The sequence below is a fragment of the Pan paniscus genome, chromosome 6 (genome assembly GCF_029289425.2).
Source record: "Pan paniscus chromosome 6, NHGRI_mPanPan1-v2.0_pri, whole genome shotgun sequence".
NCBI classification, from domain to species: Eukaryota; Metazoa; Chordata; class Mammalia; order Primates; family Hominidae; genus Pan; species Pan paniscus.
The window spans coordinates 179,393,220-179,408,423 of record NC_073255.2 but is presented as its reverse complement, the minus strand read 5'-3'; the positions used below and the strand labels follow the sequence as shown (position 1 = coordinate 179,408,423).

The 15,204-nt window shown below is 40.4% G+C and overlaps 1 pseudogene and 2 gene segments (V, D, J or C); all 3 read right to left on the bottom strand.

Annotated features, from left to right (window-relative positions):
• Positions 1 to 2,439: 2,439 nt before the first annotated feature.
• On the bottom strand, positions 2,440 to 3,091 carry LOC130541661 (T cell receptor beta variable 7-9-like; annotated as a pseudogene).
• A 4,418-nt stretch (positions 3,092 to 7,509) lies between these two features.
• On the bottom strand, positions 7,510 to 8,228 carry LOC130541660 (T cell receptor beta variable 14-like). The segment is given in 2 exon segments: positions 7,510 to 8,015; positions 8,102 to 8,228. Coding segments are annotated over 2 exon segments (555 nt in total).
• Positions 8,229 to 11,044: 2,816 nt separating this feature from the next.
• LOC112440479 (T cell receptor beta variable 12-5-like) lies at positions 11,045 to 14,990 on the bottom strand. The segment is given in 3 exon segments: positions 11,045 to 11,935; positions 14,554 to 14,841; positions 14,942 to 14,990. Coding segments are annotated over 3 exon segments (492 nt in total).
• Positions 14,991 to 15,204: the final 214 nt, after the last annotated feature.

The window sequence follows — 15,204 nt, the reverse complement described above, 5'->3', positions numbered from 1 at the left end:
CAGACAGACTATCTATGCCCAGGACTCACTGCCCTCAGGAGGCAGAGGGACTCATAGCAGAGGAACCTGGTGCCATAGGCAGGCTTGGAGCAGCAGTGGGGCCTCAAGCTTCAGAGATCTAAAGGCTTTGCCTCCAAATTCTGTGTGTTGTTTCTATTTTGTCTCTGTTACCTACAGCTCTCTAAAACCCTGCACATATTTGCTTGGCAAGAAATTGGCAAGTTTTTAAGGATCAAAGAGGGGTCGCAGACTCTCAGATAAGATAAAATAAAACAGGGTTAGTTTTTCTAGGTTGAACTAATGTGTTGTCAGCACTAACAGCATACCTCAGAGAGTATACAGGTGACTAGTTCATGTCTATCCTTAATGAGGAAGGCAGGCAGGCAGGAAGAAAGGAAAGAAGGAAGGAGGGAAGATTGAGAAGGACAAGAGAGAAATCAATTTTTTTTTTTTAACCTGAGCTTCTTCTGGAAAGACAGGCTTTATGCAGGTCGTATAAACTGATCATCTCTAAATAGTATGGTTCTAAATTGTGTGGTTCATACAGAAGAACCATGAAAAAGTCTAAGCCAGCCTCTAGCTAAATCCAGGGTTCTAGTCCCAGTGGTGAAAGTGCTAAACCTGTAAGTCTCTTATCTCCCAGTTGGGCGGGGATGGGGTGGGCGTATATCTGTGATACCACCACACGTACCCACTCTCGGATTCCAAGTGTCATTTTTGACATAGTCAGGTTGCAGCTTATGGTGACCCTTTCCTCGTATCTCACAGCCTTCTGGACTGCATGTTGCGCTAGTCTGGATAAAGGATGCTCTACTGCTTCTCTCACCACTCTTGGAGGCAGCTGATTTTCGCCCGCACCTGCCCCCTGAACATCCTGTTACTTTTTCATCCATGTTCCATCCCCACAGGCTCCCTCCCATGCATATAACCATGATTCAAAGTTTACTACTTGAGGAAAACATCTCAGCATTTCTGCAAGTTAAAGAGTTTATGTTTAATTTCTCATCTTCTAAGGGAGACTCATTCATCTTTAAATGATCCCTTGGGATCAAGATTTAAGTTCTGCATTTTTTACCCTTCATTCTCCCAGGTTTATCCCAAAGACTGTCTTTCTCTATGTTGGTCCTCAGTGCAACTCAGAGCTAGTCAACCAGTGAAGCATAGTCACAAGGGCTCACCCTCTGGCCAAGACCCAAAGAAAAGCCAGTGCAATGTTGGTGAGAGTGTGGAAATCTTCTGGCTTATAACCATTTACCTTCCTATCTGAAGGTCTGACTTAGAATCCATGTGAACTCCGAAGACAGAATGAGCTCCAGCAGTAAATTGTCTACATTTTGATCCTGGCTCCACCACAAACGAGATACGTGATAAAGGGCTAGTTACTTGTCTGTGTCTCAGTTTCCTCATGGATAAATGAGTGAGGTTACTATAGTATTAACTTTCTGAGGTTGTTATAAAACTAACATGAACTATAAATATATGTGAAGAAGACTTAAGGTCTAGCATGTAATATGTGCTTAGTAAATGTTAGCTATCATTATGTTATTAATATCATTAAAGCAAACAATTTGTAAAAGCTCTTTGTAATAGGTCTTGTCATATTTTTCCTAGATTATCTTAATTTAATGTGCAAAATTTTACATTTTTAGATAGCCATATAATTATATTTTCTGCTTTTTTTCTCAGAATATCGTTCTTATTGAGGGATGTTAATTATAAGGTAATTTGTAAATACATACTTCCATGTGACAATTTATGAGGTTGCAATATTTCTCACTCAGCATTTTGTTTATCTTTGTTAAGGGGAGCAGGATCTCCCATCTTCTTCCCTCCTGTAGTTTTTCTTATTGACATTTGCTGGCACTCTTATGCACCTTAATGGCATTATTACTCTCTTCTATACAGATGGCTCCATGATCTTCATCTCCAAATGTGCTCTATTTTCAATATCATTTCTTTATGTATTTATGGTTTCCATTTTGTCATCTCAATAGTACCTCCAACTCCAGATATGAGCAGATTAATGTATGGTCTTCTCTTTTTTTCTCTCCAATGTGGTTTTTCCTCTGAGAAATTTTTATCTTGGGATACTTGTGCTTTCATTCTCCCATTAATGAGGTAGTTGCTCCAGGTCTAGGCTAAAAACATGTGGATTCTCCAGGAGGATTAAATCCTATAAGAGTTCATCGAATGCCAGAGACTTGACTTTATAGACATTGGGTGTCCGTAATTCTTCACATATCACCTCTTATATTTCTAAGCCTCTGACTTAGATTAAAACAATGAAAAAAAGAAAGAAAAAGTTCTTATTTGTCTTCTGAAAAGGACAGCATGGGTTCTACATGTGATCCTGGGAAAATACCACCAACTGAATGCCAGGCATGTGTAACCACTTTTCCACGCTTGGCATAACTGTCAATGGTTTTTATTGGTTTGTGCTCAACTTCTGTCTACAGATGAGATATTGACAGCCACCAACCCACTTCCTATTGTTGTAAGAGGTGGTGAGGGAGAAGTCCTAGAGAAAGCACCTGGATCTGGGAAACAATGAGGTTTATGAACAGAGAGCAGGAAGAACTGCAGCTCTGTGTCTCTGCTGGTGGCACACAGGTACATGGCTGCATCCCCCAGGCCTGGTGAGCGGATGTCAAGAAAGCAGAAAGAAGTGTTCGGCCTCCTGGATTGGAAGTTATCAGGGGTGTCTGCTTCATTGTTAAAATCTTTGTCATAGTAGTGGAACAGCAGCTTTGGGCCTGACTTGACTTCTGCTGGTACCAGTACATGACGTTATGGTTCAGATTCTGAGAACAACTCAGGGTTACTGGCTTTCCAAACTGGGTAACCTGGTATCTTGGGTTCTGGATGACCATGGCATCCCCATGACCTGTAGAGAAAGAAGACAAATTTGGAGTCAGAGTTAAGGACAACAGTGTTACTGCTGTGAATGAAAGGTGCAGACTGAGGACAAGATAGCTTTGCTCAAAGATTTCCTTTCTGCCCGGTACTCACCTGTTCCAAGGAGACAAAGGGCCATCCAGTGGAGAAGCCCAGGACCCATGGCAGGAATACCACCCCATACAGGAATGAAGAATCTGTCTGTCTCAGGCTCTGATTCCTGGGTTGAGAGGTGGGAGTTTAGAGAGTCTCCAGTCCCCGATAGGCAGATTTGCCTGTGATGACTGTTGCTGTTGACTTTACCAGGGCCGGGGTCATTCCTTGTTGCAATGTGATACACAGCTTTCTACTTGGCAGGTACATGGGCTTGTCTGGAACAGGGATGGAACAGATATTTATTTTCTATATCATTTGCTGCTTCCTTGAGACAGGTGTCCCCATATTTGCCCCTGTCCCTGTCTCTGTCCCGTGTTCATCCAGTTCTCCTCACTTTACCCCACTTTTCTCACATCCTAAAAAGCAGCCCAGAGGTTTCTCCATAAAGATAGTATTTGCTAAAGTCTCACTCAATAACCATTAAGATAGAGTGCCTTGGCTTTTTGCTACTCACATTAAAGATGCATGAATGTGATTAGGTATTAGTGTATTTACTATAGAAAATTAATTTCTATTTATACCATGAAAATGTATGTTAAAATATTGGTGCCTAGATTTAGGAAAACTGATGATTACATAATACTTGGAATACAGAGATACATGTGGTAAGTAGGGTCTGTATCTGACCTAGTCCAGGAACTGTGCAAAATGATACTTGAGAAGAGGGGCCTTACACCTGTAATTACTGTAGGTGTCATCTAGAGCTTGGCTGCTCAGTGTGGTCCATGGACTGGCAGCTTTGGCATCACTTGGACTCTTGTTCAAAATACAGGGAACCTTAGCTCCAACCCTGACTGATTGAATTAGAATCTGCATTTTAACAAGGTCATAATTTACATACACATTAAAGTTTGAGGGGGCCTGGGCTAAGAGGATTTTTAGAGATGGTGGAGAAATATATGCAGAGCACGATGTTGAGGACATATTATAAGAAATGATATTATGCAAGGGTGGTTCAGATAGAATGAATTCCATGGTGGCCTTCCTAAGGATATTATTTCTTTTTTGTCCTAAGTAGACAAAAAAGTAGACAATTAGAAGTTGACTTTTAGAAGCTTGCTGGACTAGCTGCCATGAATCTGTACCTTTCACTGTTCTGACTGAGAAAAGAATAAGGATCACCCATTTCAAGTCTGAGATAGCAATCCAAGATTTTTTAGTGGTCTGGGAAACTGTAGAAAACTCACTATTATGAAGATGCCAGTTCTTAAATTCATATATGGTTTTAATGTGATTTCATTGAAAATATCAGATTGGATAAGGCTGATAATAATTTTCATAAACATGAAAATTTTAAGCAGTATCATAAATGATATTTGTAGGCACAGTGTGGCAAACAGTAGGAAATACTTGAGGCTAGAGGTGACTGTTTTCAATGTTCCCATGGCCTGGGTCTTGCCTGACTTCCATCATGGTCAAAGGGATTATTACAGCAGCATGCCCGTTGTCCATTCATGGAACCCCATTGGTAAGCTCTGTCTACCATCACAGGGTGAGTTTGGCCCATCTGTGTAGCCAGCTTGGTCAGCATCATATGTGTGTAGCCTCACCATCCTCACGGCACCCTGCTGAGTCCACTGCCAACACCACTTCAGGACAATGAGAGTGATGGGCACCATGAAGCACTGAAAGTCTTTCAGTTCCATCTGATCCAATCATATGCTGTGCATTTATGACTGTGGACACTTAAATGCAGACAGACATGTTCTCTTAGGGATTCTGTAAGAAATACCTTGTTATTTCTTGCAATTTGTTCTGGGTGTGGCCTCATTTGGTGTCATGCCCAGGGGGCTGCTTCAGAGTTACCATCTCTCACGTGTCCAGGCTTAGGATGAATTTCCTGTCATAGGGTGATAATTAAGGGAGAAGCCTTACTAATGAAAGGCAAAACATAAAGGCCAAGGGCAGCATGGGAGGAGAAGACCTGGATCCCTCATCCTCCTATCATGCCAAAGAGAGGTGTGCTGGGTGCAGGGGTCTGGGCTGCTTAGCACTAGACATTCCAGGTTTGAAGTATCAGCTGTTTATAGGAGTTGCCATCCTTGACTTCTTCATGTATAATTTAAATTGCAGCTTTTATCACTTCCTGGAAAGTGTAAAGACCTTAGAGCCCTTATCTGCATTTATTCTTTCCATCTTTTATGCTAGTGTTTTTCATTATTTATAGCTAATCTAAAAATAGCTAATATTTGCAACAAGAAGACATATTTGAGGCTTAATCAGAATAAAAGTTGATGTTTTGGAGTGTGCTCGAAAGTTCTGGAGACCTAATGGACAGCATGGTGACTATAGTTAATGATTATTGTACACTCGAAATTTTCTGAGAGTAGATCATTCTCACCATACATACACATACAAAGGTAACTTTGTGAGGTGATGGATATGTTAATTAACATGAGTGTGGTAATCATTTTGCAATGTATATGTATATCAAAACATCGCCTTGTATACCTTAAATACCTACAATTTTTTTCTGTCAATCATACCTTAAGAAAGATTAACAAATAAAAAAATTCTAAAAATTGTACATAAAGATACCACTTGAGCTAACAGAACTATAAAGAGAACCACTGTGTGCCCCTTATAGGATAGAACATTCGGTGTCTATAGTATGAAATGGCAAAGCACTGAATTAAACTTCTGCTTGTTAGATTTTGGAGTTGAGGCAATGTACCCACGAGGAACTTGTTTTGCTTCATAGCTGCTATTTTTAAATATAATGGAGAGATTACAGAGTGGAAAAATAAATCAATAATTTAGTTACTTATTATGACCTTGGATTACATAACACAATAAAAGGAAAGGCACCAGTTAGGGTTCTGCAGCTGAAATTTTGAATAAAAACTAATGTCCAATATGTGGCTATGCTTTAAAAATCTATTTCTCTTTGTTCTTGTCATACTAAAGGAGTTCATCGACAAGTTTCAAGCAAGATATGAGTTTGCGATGCCTGTGACAGAAACAATATACCTATTCATATTACATGTCCACATAGAAAGAGAGAGTACTGATTATCTAAAAATTGGATCTTGATCATTAGAAAAGGAAAATGGGTTTTAAATCGTTTGAAAAAATTAAAATCCAAGCCCACTTGTAATATTTTCTCACTATCCATTTGCCTAATCAGGATTAGGATATGAGTTCAATAATAATTTGAGGTGCTAAATAACAATCAGACTGGGAAAATGAAACTTATTATTAGAGTAAATTTCAGGACTGTTTGCAAAAACATGGCTGAAACATGAGCAGAATATTGGAATCCAGATATTGAAAGAAGGCAGTTGAACCAGGTAGAATGTATTATACCATTAGGTCTCATTAAAAATTACATATTCCAAGCCAGGCATGGTGTCTCATGCCTATAATCCCAGCATTTTGGGAGGCCAAGGCAGGAAGATTACTTGAGCCAAGAAGTTTAGGACCAGCCTGGGCAACATAGTGAGACCTGTCCCTACAAAAAATGCAAAAATTAGCTGGGTGTGGTCATGCACACCTATAGTCCCATCTACTAGGGAGCCTGAGGCAGGAGGACTGCTTGAGCCCAGGAAGTCGAGGCTGTAGTGAGCCGTGATCACACTGCCATGGCACTCCAGCCGGGGTGACAGAATGAAACCCTGTCTCAAAAAGAAAAAAAGGCCGGGCACAGTAGCTCACACCTGTAATCCTAGCACTTTGGGAGGCTGAGGCAGGCAGATCACTTAAGGTCAGGAGTTCAAGACCAGCCTGGCCAACATGGTGAAATCCCGTCTCTACTAAAAACACAACAAATAGCCAGGCATGGTGGCAGGCACCTGTAATCCCAGCTACTTGGGAGGCTGAGGCAGGAGAATCGCTTAAACCCAGGAGGCAGAAGTTGCAGTGAGCTGAGATTTTGCCACTGCACTCCAGCCTGGGCGACAGAGCAAGACTTCGTCTCAAAAAAAGAAAAAGAAAAAAGAAAAAAATAGGAATACATATTCCTATTGCAGCAACTGGAAGTGATCTTAAAAAATATTCTGTATCGGCTGACAGATATCTATTTATAGTGCTAACTATATTTTTTACATTAAAAACTCAGACCCTATGTGGACAGAAAATTAGCATTAACCTCTGATAATGGACTTGGCTATTCCACTCTAAAATGAGATTGTTTTAAAGTGTTTGGAAATTTATAAATGCTAGACAAAAGCAACCTAAACTCATCACCACCATTACCAACGTCACCACTACCACCATTGCTAGCATCATCATTGAGCATCCTAAAAGCCAGTAGTAAATGCATTTTTATTCACTATTTTTATTTTCATCAGAAAGACTTATTTCTCTTACTATAAGAAGGGATATAAAGATGTGGCCTCACAGTCAGAGTCACAAACCTTTCAGAGCAGCAAGATAGGTAAGAAGTCTGCTTTATAACCAGGGCAACATACACTTTAAAAAATAAAAATAAATATGAGAAACACATAGTTTGAGTTCTGTTTAAAGAACTTCAGAGATCCCCCAAACCACAAGTATTTTCACCCAAATCTTCTTGGAATACTCTTGTATTTCATGAGTTAATTCTGGTTCTTTATCTCCCCTCCCTTGGAAGAGGAGGCACAGGGAAAGCCTTCCTTTTGGGCAGCTGTGAGTTGAGAGGAGAAGGCTATGGTTTTGCACAGCAAGGGCACGACTGTGAAGCACTGTGTCTTGGCTGCTGGCACAGAAATAGACTCCAGAATCCTCCAGTTCTGCAGGCTGCACCTTCAGAGTAGAATACGTCCCTCCAGTCCTTTCAGCTAAGAATCGATTGTTGGGCATACCGGACTCATCCTGTTTAGACTCTCTCACAAAATGTAACAGAAATTTTATTTCTTTTCCCATAACACGTCGATACCAATAAAGATTATCATGTCCAGAAATTGGGTCACATCTCAGAGTCACAGTCTGGCCCTTCTCTATTACGCTGTGGCTGGGGAACTGAGTAACTCCAGCTTCTTTGTGCTCTGTGGGAAGAGACAAAAACAGAATACATGACATGAATAGACTGGGATAGGGTACAGCACAGATATTTAAGTACCTGAAGACTCACTTGCTCCCAGGAGACAAAGGGACACTAAACTGAGAAGCCTGGAAACCATGGCAGGACCCAGGTAAATCACGTTTCCAGATGAAGGAGCTTACAAGCATGAGAAAAAGGAAAGCAAATCTGTCTCTTGGCCCTGTAAGATGTGGCCTCCAGTGACATCAGCATATTAGCCAATGTCCACAGTCTCAGGAGCTCCCTCTAGGGACATGAAACATAGAAGACCTAGCCAGGGTTCTCTGAAGAAGATTGCCTCTAGAGGGAGCAATGGAGAAAAACTGACATCAATTAAAATCAACCTGTTTATGCATTTGACTAGGTGTTAACCTTATATATACCACTCATAGCTCCTGAGTCTGATGTCTGGATCCTACCTCATCCCATCTGGCCCTGTCTTCCCTCATGTATCACATCCCCATAGACTGTGGGGCATTTTAATCTACAGTAGCTATTGTTGCTATTGCTAATGATCAATACTTACCTCCAAATTCTCTTTTCCCATTATCTCTCTAATGCACTCCAATCAACTTTTTCCCCCCACCGCTCTCAAACAGCATGCTCAAAACATGAAAGTTTATCCTCAACTTTACTCCACCAACAGCCTTCCAGCTGAAAACCTTAGAGTGGTTCCCAAATCCTCTTTTTCTATCCCACCCTATAGCCAATCCATTAGCAAATTCAACTGGCTCTATCATGAAAATACACTCAGAATCCATCCATTTTTTCATCAACTTCTTTGCTAACCCTCAGGACAAAGCCACCATCATCTTTTTCCTGGATTACTGCAATAGATTCCTAACTGATCTCCCTGCTTTCACCTACTTCTGAACTAGCTCTCAAACTCAGCCCTCTAGAACATGCTAGATCATGTCACTCATCTCCAAATCATCTACTAGCTCCCAGTTTTATTTGGAATAAGAAAAAAAAACAACAAAGCACTTAAGGCCATCAAGGTCTTAAATGATCCATCCTGCCCCATTACCTCTTGGAAGTAAAGTCTACCACTCCCTTCCTTAATTTTTCAGTCATATGGGCCTCCTCATTGGTCCTAAAATATTTTTTTAGGGCATTTGTACTGGCTCCTCCCTCTGCCTGGAATTCTTTTCCCCCAGATACCTACATGTCTCTTTCCTTCATCTCCTTGAAATCATTGCTCAAAGGTCACTTCCTCATTGGGCCCTACTCTGAACAATGTATTGTCATTTCAACGCTCCTTACTCTGACAGTCCTGGTCTCCCTCACCCTAGTCTGCCTTTTCTTTTCTGCATTGCAGGTATCACCTGCTAACACACTATATGCCTTACTTATTTGTTTATCTCTGTCTCTCCTTCCCCGCAAAAATGTAAACATCAAGTAGACATGAGTCTTTGTCTTTTTCTTTTTAGTATGTGCACTGAGAACATAAAACAATGCCTAAAACTCTTTCAAGAGGAGGTACTGCTGGAATAAAATCTTGAAAGGAGACTAGACTTTTCCAACGAACTATGGAAGGCACACCCCAGACAGGGGGACATTGAAGTCTCAAAATTATTTTCTTTCATTATAGTTTGAGATGGGTGTCAGATAAAAACATGACAGCAAGGTTTGCAGAAAATATTATGAGAACATGAGTTTCTTGGCCTAGTCTCAGGTTAACTGGACATATTGGAGTGTGTTAATTTTGAGTGGCTGCTATAAAAATTACCACAAAGTTGCTGGTTTACGATGACAGAGATTTATTCTCACAGTTCTGGAAAAGTCCAAAATCAGTATCAATGGACCAAAATCCAGGTGTCATCAGGACCATATTCCCCCTGGAGGCTATAGGAGAGGATTCGTTCCTTGCCTCTGTTTCTAGTGGCTGCCTCACTCCTTGGCTTGTGGTCACCTCACTCTAATCTCTTCTCCTGTGGTCACATTGCCTTCTCTTCTCCATTTGTGTCTGATCTCCCCCTGGCTATCTCTTATAAGGACACATGTAATTGCATTGAGGGCCACCAGGCTAATCCAAAATAATCTCCTTATCTCCAGATCCTTAACTTCATCACATCTGTAAAGTCTACTCTCACCATCTAAGGTAACAGAGGCAGATCCCAGGGATTAGGATGTGAATGTCTTTGTGGGGAGGGGTATTACTCAGCCAGCCACACAATACAAAATCTGGCTTTTGGAAATTCTCACAGGTATCATTTTCCTGCAATAGTAATGCATCAACTTTAATCTTTTGTACTTAAATCTGACATGGACCTTCTCTTCACAATGGAGCCTCAATATTTGCCTCCTCACAAAACTAGCTTTGGTGGAGTCTGTGTGGCCCAGCATGCTTGGGATTGTGCACAAAGGAGACTACAGAGGGAGCCCCTGTCTCAGAGAACCATCAGAGAAGCTCTAGTGATGGGCTTCTGAATGATGGGCTTCTGCTCAGCCTCCCTCACCACCCCTCCACCTCACCACGTTTAGGATGCAGTGAAGCAGAGGTCAAGAGGAAGAAGAGGTTGATTCTAGGTCTAACTGAGAGCTCCAAGACTGGGGAGTAAGGACAACTTACGGCAGCTTCACAAGTTGGCTTGATAGGGACTCAGGTGACCCAAAGCTGGAGAATTGATGTCCTGTAGCTATAACAATACTACCAAGTGACTTTATATCCTTCATCCAACACCCACTAGTGCTAACATCACACAAACTAAGAATTTGACATTGGCACAACTAAGCTAAAGACTGTACTCAGATTTCCCCAGTTTTTCTAATAATGACCTTTTCCTGCCCTAGCACCTAATCCAGGATCCCATTCTGAATTTAAGTGTCATATCTTCTTAGTGTTCTTCAATTTGTGACAGCCTCTTTCCTTGTTTTTAATGATATTGACATTTGAAGATTACTGGTCAGGTGTTTTGTAGAATCTCTTTCAATTTGGATTTGTCTGATGCTTTCTCATTATTAGACAGGAATTATAGATTTGGGGGAGGAATATTACAGATATGTAGTCACATGATAACATCACAACATTGCATCATAAGAGAATGCACATGAGGTTAACAAGACTTATTATGGGTCATGTTTATTAACTTCGGTCACTCGGTTACCATTTTTCTATTTCCCGTGTCTATTCATTAGAGGCAGGCCACTGAATCCAGGAGAGGGGAATCTAGAGGGATGAGTATAAAAGAATGTGTGGGCATATGTTAAAACCACCATATTAATTAATATTTTGGGGATGACACTTTGTGACTGTACAAATGACCCATTTCTTCTTAATTAGTTATTAAAGTTATTAGTTATTAATTAGTAATTAAAATTAGTTACACCCACTAATTTTAGCACTCACTATTGGGTTTTATGTGTGGCAATTACTCACAGTGGTGTTGTCACAGTGACTTTTCTATTTCCCTCTGTTTCTTCTACATATGCAATTTGGAATTCTTCAGTAAGAGATTGTCCTTTCTCACATTTTTTATTATTTATTTATTTATTTAATCATTTCATTCTCAGTGTGAACTTGTGAATTTTCTTTTACAAATTGTTCCAGCCTTAGTCATTGGGGAAGCTCTTTCAGATTGATTCCTCTGTCCTTTTGAGATATGTCCCATCCTTTTTTTTTTTTTTTTTTTTGCACACCTCGTTACAACATTCTTGTGTTTTTTACCTCAGGGTCCTAGAACCAACCCATTATTCACACAGGTATGTATTCATTTCCTTACCATTGTATCTATACGTTTAAAAACAATAAATTCATACTGATATCTCCAAACAGGTATTCTTGTACGTTAGAAATATTCTTTAGTTTTGCTCTGAGACTTAAGTTACTCGGAAACAGTTTGATATTTTGAAGTCTCACCCACATAGGCCAGGAGCCAAATGTGGCTTATTTAGTGAGGGGCTTATTTTGCTTTTATACTGAGGCATAAGTCATCTGAAACCTCTACTGATTGACCCATGAATTATTAAGTTTCCCATTCTCACTGCAAAAATATACATATACATATATATATGAGAGTAATATATGTATATATTACTGTCAGCCCTTTGTGAGCTCCAGGCATTGTTTCCTCTAATCTTGTTGAGTGGCTCTGTCTCCAACCTTAGGGAGTTTCCTCACACATGTACTGCTTACAGCACAGCTGAAGGGTTAAGGGAGACCCTAGGAAGGTCTCCAGGATTCTCTCTGTGCAGCAATCGCCTTTTCAATGCCCTGTCATGTGAAATCTAGCTGCTTTGATCTTGTATTTACAACTCTGACTTAGCTCAGTGAGATCACCCAGCTCTGCTTGGATTCCTCTTTCTGGCCCAGGGCCTGGAAACTCCCTCCAGGTATTAAGACAGTCATAGTTCTCAGCTTGGTTGTTTCCATCTCTCAGAGATCACTGTCTTCTGTTGCCTACTTCCAATGTCTTGACAACCGTTATTCCAAATGTTGTGTGAATGTGTGTGTGCAGGGGGACAGGGTGGGGGTTGGGGTGTTAGCTGTTTCAAGCAAGAAGTTAAATCTAATTCCCGTTAATCTATCTTGGTTGGAAGCAGAAGTTTACTCCAGAACCGTATTGAATCTCTTAATGCCAGGGTCTCCAAGAGTTTTAATGGTTATGGACCCTTTTGTCAGTTTTTGGGTATATGGTGTACATTCCATGCAGAGTATATTTCATTCCAAACACATGTGAGACACAGTCTGAAGATTCAATTTTTCTCTCCTAACTTTTCCTTTTTATCTATCACCCAAAGGCCTGACCAAACATCCAGTTTCCAATTATGTTTCTGGGTCTTTGAGGTGTAATACTTTTACTTTATAAAGTCTGGGAGCATTTTGAAGCTCCAGGATTAAGGCAAGCAATGTAATTCTGGCTGTTTTCTGTCATCTCTTTCATATGGACATTAAAATCCCAGCTCCAGCTGTGAGGCCTATACTGCTCTGAAAACTTACAGGTCTTTATAATTTTAAATTCCCCTTAATACTCTGCCTATAAGCTCTTGCTTTTTTTTTTTTTACATAGTAAATTCCTTTTTCTTTTTAGTTTGTCTGTATATTGTTTTATAGCAGTGGTGTTGTTTTAAATTTTGATGGTAAATAGTGTATCAAATTTAAAAAGCAAAAATTTTAAACAAAGACAAAGCTAATCATGTTCTTTCTGGTCTTTCTATATTTTCTCTCTCCAAATAACCAGCAAAATATATCACAACTTTTTTTCTTCCTTACCCAAGCATATAAAACTATATATAAACTTAACAGGGATATTTATTGATTTATTTTTTTCTTAAATAATTTTATGTGCCATGGATTATTTTGAAAATATTTTCCCCTTGGAAGTTCATCTTTATCATTCCTACAAGAGAATGGATAAATATGCCTATTTGGCATTCTTTTAACTTTTTTTGTACGTATGAAGTGAAGTGCACACACACATAAAAGTGATAGAATCATACATTCTGGGTGCATAACTTTTTTTAGTGCTTCTATAATTGTCAAAAGTATAACTATAATTGAAAGATGAAACTGATGAACTCATTAAAAGGTAACAAATTCTTTTAATAGAAGAAAAGTATATAATTTTATATGCATAGAGGGACTTACAGACCTCAAGACACACTCTATCATTATAATACTGCTTGACAAGGGTAAGGGACATTTTATGTTCTCTGTGTCATTGAAAGGGGCACAGAGTAGACTCCATTTTATTTTCCAGGTAAGAAACAGAAAAAGAAAAGAGCTGAAGACATATGCAAAATTTCACAATCACCTTAGAACACATAGTCTAAGTCGGATAAGGAATATAGTACATGAGGAGATGATATATAGTGCAATATTTGCAGGAGAAGTCAATTAGTGGTCCTGATGGGGTTGAAGAATTGCTGCAGAACTAGTACCAGAGATGAAAAGAGAAGCCCGCATGAGACAATGGGATGCTTGAGGAAACTATTTGGGGGTACTTCAAATAATTTGTCATTGGAATCTAGAAAAAGAAAGTGGAAATGAATATCTGACACAAGGTGAAGGAAATGATCATTTGAAGTGAGCAAGTGAAAAAACTGGGAAGCCAATATTGATGTTGGAAGTCATCAAAGATGTTGAAAGTTTTAAGGTAGAAGAGAAAAGAAATGGCAAAGAAGCCATAACGGAAAGCAGCAAAGGAGATAAGCATCCATATGCAATGGCTGCACAGTTTTAAGCTCACTCAGTCACTTGAAAGCTCCAGTCTGTGACACTCGCCCTCAAACTTGGACTCAGGCACCCTTGTGAGAAGTATGTGTGGAATCCCAGGAACCATCACACCCACTGACTTCCTACCAAAAGTTTCCTAACATGATGTGTCCTTATGACCTGTTCTTGCCTTGCCTAGGGACATGTGGAACATGAAACCTATGTACTTCCTGTGCTAGGGGAGGAGCAAGAAAGGCTGCTGAGAGCTGCTGGGTACTGGAGGAGAAGAGGAAGCACCAGGGTTTCTGCACAGGGAGCAGGTGATTCTGCAGCGCTGTGACCAAACCACTAGCACAAAAATACACAGCTGAGTCCCTGGGTTCTGAGGGCTGGATCTTCAGAGTGGCTAAAGTTGCATCAAGCATCTCTGCTGAGAATCGATCCTTCGGCATCCCTGAATCATCTAGAGGAGCCCTGTTGCGGAAGTAAGCCAGCAACTCCAGTCCTTGCATCATGGTCTGTCTGTACCAGAAAACAGTATTGTGGCCTAAAATTGGCTGACATCTCATAGTTACTTCTTGTCCCATCTCTGTCACCTTGTGCCTTGGTGTCTGGGTGACTCCAGCATCTATAAGCTCTGTGAAAAGAGATAGAATTTGGGGACAGAATAAGAAACATAATTGGAATCATAACTGGCAATATCCAAAAATGCAGGTGCTTTATTTGTGGGGACTCACCTTCTCCCAGGAGACAAAGAACCACACAGCAGAGGAGCCTGGTGGCCATGGCAGGGTGGGGCAGGTGGAGCCTTCACCTAGATGAGGCCCTTGTGGGCACGAATACAGGAGCTGAGGATTCTAGACCTCTCACCCAGAGTAAAAGGGGGACTGTCAGTGACATCACCATCTCTGTCCCTGCTCAAAGGACCTTCCTCCAAAGGTGAATGCTAAGTCTCTACAGAAGATTGACTGAAATAAATTACAATTACTCTGGGATGTGT